Raw genomic sequence first — 6523 nt, forward strand, 5'->3', positions numbered from 1 at the left:
ATGAGACTGAAGCGTGAGTCGGAGTCGCTGCTGTCAACATGAAAATACAAATAAAATCGACAAAGCTGTAAAAAAAACAAACGATTCTCCTTCAGAACAGTGGCGCTTTTTTCTCATCGGTCACATTTTCAGGTTTATTTTGATGAAATTCTGATTCTCGGGCTGAATAAGACGTGAAGAGACCCGACAGGTTGAGTATTTCTTGCAGCGTGCACGGCATTGGTGGATGTGTGTGTTTCCCTGTGCGTCATGATTGGCTGAAAGCGCAGAGGACGCCTTAATATTTAATACTAATGTTCCCCTGGTTGGCTGAGGACTGGAAAGGTCCAACCAATGTTTTTTACTTGCTTTAGTGGCTGTGGCTCCCTAATTAATTGCAGCTATCTGTCTCCTATCGATGTGTGTGTACGTGTGTGTTGTGTGTGTGTGTTTCCTTTTTTCTCCCCAAACCGAACATGAAATAGTTTGTTGGGCTATACTTTCTTTCTTCCTATCGTTCCCCCCTTCCTTCCTTCCCGTCCTGGTTCGCAGGCTCAGTCCGGACAGATTGAAACCCAGCTGTGTTCGTCGCTTTTGCTCGTTGCCATTTTCCCCCCTCATTGCCCGGTGATGTTGGATATGGGAGAGCGCAAAGAGGTGAAAATGATTCCTAAATCGTCGTTCAGTATAAACAGTTTGGTGCCTGAGGCCGTGCAAAACGACAACAACCACCACCAGACCCAGCATCACCACCAGAACCAGCACCACCAGCAGAACCACCACCGGCCCGGCGCCGCGGACGAAGCCGAGCAGAAAGCTCCTCTCTCGGCCGCGCAGCAGGACGGAAAAGCGGACCCGAAAAGTGACGCGTCGAACCAGGAGAGCTGCCCGGACGAGAAGGAGAAGCAGGAGGAGAAGAAGGACGGCAAAGACGGAGACGGCTCCGGGAAGGACGGAGAGAAGAAGAGCGGCAAGTACGAAAAACCTCCTTTCAGCTACAACGCGCTGATCATGATGGCGATCCGGCAGAGCCCCGAGAAGCGGCTCACGCTCAACGGCATCTACGAGTTCATCATGAAGAACTTCCCGTACTACCGGGAGAACAAGCAGGGCTGGCAGAACTCCATCCGGCACAACCTCAGCCTCAATAAGTGCTTCGTGAAGGTGCCGCGGCACTACGACGACCCGGGCAAGGGGAACTACTGGATGCTGGACCCGAGCAGCGACGACGTCTTCATCGGCGGCACCACCGGGAAGCTCCGGCGGCGCTCCACCACCTCCCGGGCCAAGCTGGCCTTCAAGCGGGGCGCGCGGCTGACCTCCGGGCTGACCTTCATGGACCGGGCCGGCTCCCTCTACTGGCCCATGTCCCCCTTCCTGTCCCTGCACCACCCGCGGGCCAGCAGCGCCCTGGGTTACAACGGGACCTCCTCGGGTTACCCGGCTCACCCCATGTCCTACAGCACCATGCTCACCCAGAACATGGGCAACAACCACTCGTCGTTCCCGTCCTCCAACGGGCTCAGCATGGACCGGCTGGTCGGCTCGGATCTCCCCTACGCGACGCACCACCTGACGGCGGCGGCTCTGGCGGCCTCGGCGGTGCCCTGCGGCCTCTCCGTGCCTTGCTCCGGGGCCACTTACTCCCTGAACCCGTGCTCGGTCAACCTGCTGGCCGGGCAGACCAGCTACTTTTTCCCCCACGTCCCGCACCCGTCCATGACCACGCAGTCCGGAGGCAGCGGCGGCTCCTTGCAGGCCGCCCGGGCTTCGGCCTCCAATTCCCCGCAGGCTCCGTCCTCCTCCTCGCTGACCTGTGACTCTCTGAGGCCGGCCCTGTCCGGCTCTCTGCCGGCCTTCTCCTCGGGACTTTCCGGGGGTTTGTCTGACTATTTTACGCATCAGAACCAGGGCACGACCTCCAACCCGCTTATACACTAACATCCCCGAACCCTCAGCCCCTGCCTCCCCCTCCGCCCGCCTCCCCCTGAAGGAGTGAGACCCTTAAAATGACTGGAACTGTAAGTGAACATTTTACACTGAACATTTACATTGTACAAAAAATACAAGATTATTATAAACTACCTACTATAGAAAAAAGAGGAGAGACTCAAACTGCAAAACAAAAAAGAGCAGCAGAGAAACAGAAAGCAGCCCTGAAGTTTCCAGGTATTTTTTATTATTATTATTCATTATTATTATTATTATTATTAATTATTATTATTATTATTATCTTCTTCTTCTTCTTCTTCTTCTTCTTCTTCTTCTTCTTCTTCTTCTTCTTCTTCTATTCTCTTTCTTTCTTCTTCTGCAGTTTTAATTTCTGTGTACATAATGTCTGTTCCTATAAGTGTCTCTGGGGTTTGTCTCTGTATAGTCGTGCAGTGTGAACACAGAGCGGATGCTGCAGATGAAGATGATGATGATGATGATGATGATGATGATGAGAGCTGTAGGCTGATTTGTTTCTGTTGTTGTTGTTGTTGTTGTTGTTGTCGGAGGAGGCATTACTTTTTATAGAATGTGTATTTAAAATAGTTTTGTCTAATTTTGAGATTTAAAAAAGGTAATAATAATAATAATAATAATAATAATAATAATAATAATAATGATAATAATAATAATAATAAGAATAATGTCTCTAACAGCCGGCCTCTGCCCGCGTGTCTGCAGTATTATCAGGTCTCATGTGGGTCAGAGAAGCGGCGGAGAATGATTTTATTTCACAAAAATTTAAACACTAATTTGTTTTATTTTATTTTTTATTTTCTATACAGTGAAATGTGTGTTTTTTTCTGGCTCCCGCCGTCAAAGTCCTGAGGCTGTTCCTCCGTTCATTCATTTGCCAGTTTAAAAACTGTTCATGTACTTTTTTTATAGACCAAAGAATCGGTTTGTAGGAAACAGTAGAGTCGGTGCTGCGCTGACTGAGGCCTCGTGTTGTAGGAATTAAGCAGTGAGTGGATGAATGAGTGAGTGAGTGAATAAAGGGGGGAATGTTTCCTCCTTCGCTGCAGAAAATGTCCATTAAAACGAGATTTTTATCGCAGTTTTCAAAACATTTTTTAAATTAGCAGAAATTTGAATGGAGTTTGGTGGCGCCGGTTTCAATTTTTCCCCCCAACGAATGTTTCTTGATGCACTTGGAGGCATTTCGCCTTAAACCGCCTCGCCTTTAGATTAAATGTTAATCTGCGTTGGAAACAGCGTCAGTTGAACTCCTGTGCTATCAGAACAATTCACATTTGAAGGTGGAAGTTTGAGCGTAAATGTCTCGTTTGCTGATGGATGTTTTCCGCGGTTCAGCCTGTGATGTGCTTCTTTGACTGTAAACGTGATCGCCGATGAGAAAAAAAAAACGGACGTTCACGCTTCTCCTCCTTTTATTTTATTTTTTGTATAATTAGTAACAGAGAGAGAAAAAATGTCTATTTGTAATTTGAATTTGGGTTTTTTGGAAGAATTGTAAAAACCCGTTTGTTTGACAGAAGAAAAAAATGCCTCATTATCTAATACTACTTGGAATGATTGTCCTTTAATTGTCGTCTCTAAAAACAATTTTTCATGGTTGTGATACTATTGTGGTCTTATTCTTATTCCCGTGTTTGTCGCTTACAGAAGTTCAAAAAGAGAAAAAAATGTTTTAATCATAAAAAAAATACAAATAAAAGAATAGGTTACATTCATAACTAACGACAATCCTTTTGTCTTCTTTGCCGTATTGTCTGTTTTTATCAACAGGTACCTGAACGCAACAAAAATCCTTAATTTTAAAATACTTATGAGCTGATTTTTTAGATTTCAGAAAATTCTGCTTTTATCTTAAATTTGAGTTTTTCTTAATGCGGTTCTGCACTGCAGTGTTTTCCATCCCACCAGACTTCCTTTTAAAAATCTCTGATTTTAATTCCAACAACTAATCTGTGCGTTTTATCTCCACAATGTCCCACGTGACTCTGATCTGTTTGTGTTTTTGGGACTTTTAGTTGTTGTTGTTGTTGTTGTTGTTTACGCACACAGTGAAAATTACACCGCAGCGCGCGCGTGCGTAAAGCTTTTACGCATAAAGATTTCCGCGTCTCGCTGGAAAAAACTGTGTCAAACGCTGAGAGGTCGCGTTCAGGCTCACTGACTGACTGTGGGACATTTTCCCCTCCGGAGCGCTGCGGGCTGCGGCCTCACTGAGCTGCGCTGCGGGTTCATGTGCGCAGAACCCGCAGATCCCGCAGAACATCCCGAGCGAGCAGCTGCAGCACCGCACATCAAGTCCGAACTTCAAAACCGAATTTTTAACTTCAACTTGCAGATTTTTTTTTAAATTATTATTATTATTTTTAAAAAAAATTTTTGACTCTGTTTGAGCGCGTGTCTGCTGTGTGTGTGTGTGTGTGTGTGTGTGTGTGTGTGTGTGTGTGCAGACTGAAGTCAGTGTGTGTCGCTGACTGGGAGCGTTGGTGTTGTTCTGGCTCGGTGCGCTCTCTCTGGTTCGGCTCCAGGCTCGTTCTCTGTCCTCGGTTCCGCTCCGTGCTGAAGGCTTCTGCGCTCACTGAAACTTGTCCCGGTGTGTTTCAGCTGTGCGGAGCCTCGAGGTCTCCACCGTGTCTCCGCTGCTGCGAGTGTTCTGTTGGATTTTGTTCTGCAGAATTTCCCCTTCTTGCTGACCAGAGCTGAGGCTTTCAGGCGCAGTGGGAGAGTTTCTCGTCGCTCTGATCTTGGTTTTGTTTTTTTCCTCGTTTCTCTCTCGCTCTCTCTTTTTTTGGTTTAATTTCACACTCAGAATAAAAATATGACTCAACCAGGAAAATAAATTATGTGAAGCTGGATTTTTTTTTTTAAAGGAAACATTAAAACTCTCAGCTCGTCTGATCTGATCCCCGCATCGTTCCCGCCTCATTAAACTTTGACTGATTCGTTTTACAGTTTAAATGTGATCTGAGATAAAATGAGCGGAATTATTAAATCTTCCTGGTTTATTTTCCCGCTGCTGTTATTTTGTGTTTCTGCAGTTAAAATCAGACGTGAGCAGATTTCCAGGAGCTGCAGAGAAACTCTGTGTTTTCCTCCGTCAGCTGAAGTGAAACCTGCACATTTTTCGTCTCTCCTGAATCAAAAACTGTTTCCTCTTGTTGCTCCTCATGTGTCTCAGCGCGGTGAGACGTGATGTCACTGCGTGTTGCTGCAGCTGGTTGGTTCTGATGTGCGGGCTGCTGCGGGCTGCTGCGGGCTGCTGCGGGCTGCTGCGGGCTGCTGCGGGTTCTGTCGGAGCTGTAAACTGAGCCGCTTCTCTTTGTGCCGCACAAATAATAATAATAATAATAATAATAATAATAATAATAATAATAATAATAAAAACCTCACAAACATTCGCAGCATTAAATAGTATTTCAGGTGTTTCAGCTTCCAGAAGCTTCAGTTTGTTTGTGCGGACTGAAGCTTGTGACTCGGCTCGGATCAGGTTCGGCTGTTTTACGCACAAGAACATTTTTATGAACGAGTTCCTGCTGCTGGACACATTTATATTTATATTTATATTTATATTTATATTTATATTTATATTTATATTTATATTTCCGACCCTCAACATGAACCCGCTGCTCTGTTTGTTCTCTCACAAGCTTTTTGTTACTTTATGTTCAGACGCTCGTTTCTGTTTCTGGAGGTCCAGGACGGAACCGGACGGAACCATTTTATTCTGTAGAACCTGACTGTGCTGTGTGTGTGTGTGTGTGTGTGTGTGTGTGTGTGTGTGTGTGTGTGTGTGTGTTGGGGGGGGGAATCAAAGGTCGAACCTTCGACCGGCAAATATATATTTTTTAAAAATCGGAATTTATTTTGAAGTCCAGAAAATTACAAAATAAAAGCTGCGACTCGTTCAGAATCAGAACCAAACGTCCGGATGTGTTTCCATGTTATTGTACAGAAACTCTCCGGTTCTAAAGTCCGGACGCTGTCGGAGGTCAAAGGTCAGAACTCGGAGCGAGCCGCAGCACTTCCGGGTGAGAAGCGGGTTGTTTTAGTGACTGTTCGGTTCCGACAGGAGCTGGAACCAGAATCAGGACGTGCAGATGATCTCTGGGTTTCGTTAGTGGTTCTGAGTCGCCGGCTGAAGCGGACCTGCCGCCGGATTCTGCTCCGGTTCGTTTCTGGTTTCACACGCGGAGAATTTATTATTTTATTTTATTTCTATTTTTAAGTTTTAAAGTTTGTCCGGATCTGGATCGGAACATCCTCTCCGTCTGTTTGGACTCTGACTGCGGGCATGGAGGTTCTGTGTGCCGGTCGGTTTCCCATCATGCTCCGCGGCTGCCTCAGAGGGCCCCGCTGCAGGTCCAGGAGTGTTAAGGTGGATTTTTAAGGAGGATTTGTGGCTGCAGGAAGTTTTCCAGGGTCGTTTTGGTAAATTTGCAGAATTTAAACAGAATAATTAGAATTTATTTGCTCCACATCAGAACCCGAGCGATGAGTCAGCGCTTTGTGTTTCCCCTCTGAAAGTGTTTGATGAGGAGAAACTTTCAGAAACTTTCTGCATGATGATGTGAACATC

The 6523-nt window shown here is 46.0% G+C and overlaps 1 protein-coding gene across 1 annotated transcript; it reads left to right on the top strand.

Moving 5' to 3' along the window:
* The first annotated feature begins 309 nt into the window (after window positions 1-309).
* foxg1a (forkhead box G1a) lies at window positions 310-3668 on the top strand. The gene has a single exon (XM_037125090.1). It carries the CDS (start codon window positions 610-612, stop codon window positions 1918-1920), a length of 1311 nt encoding a protein of 436 aa, XP_036980985.1. The 5' UTR covers window positions 310-609; the 3' UTR covers window positions 1921-3668.
* The last annotated feature ends 2855 nt before the right edge of the window (window positions 3669-6523 follow it).

This window comes from Acanthopagrus latus, chromosome 16 (genome assembly GCF_904848185.1).
Source record: "Acanthopagrus latus isolate v.2019 chromosome 16, fAcaLat1.1, whole genome shotgun sequence".
Lineage (NCBI taxonomy): Eukaryota > Metazoa > Chordata > Actinopteri > Spariformes > Sparidae > Acanthopagrus > Acanthopagrus latus.

Bases quoted from the DNA above. Each gene is read 5' to 3' on its own strand.
- foxg1a (XM_037125090.1), top strand. From the start codon at position 610: ATGTTGGATATGGGAGAGCGCAAAGAGGTGAAAATGATTCCTAAATCG.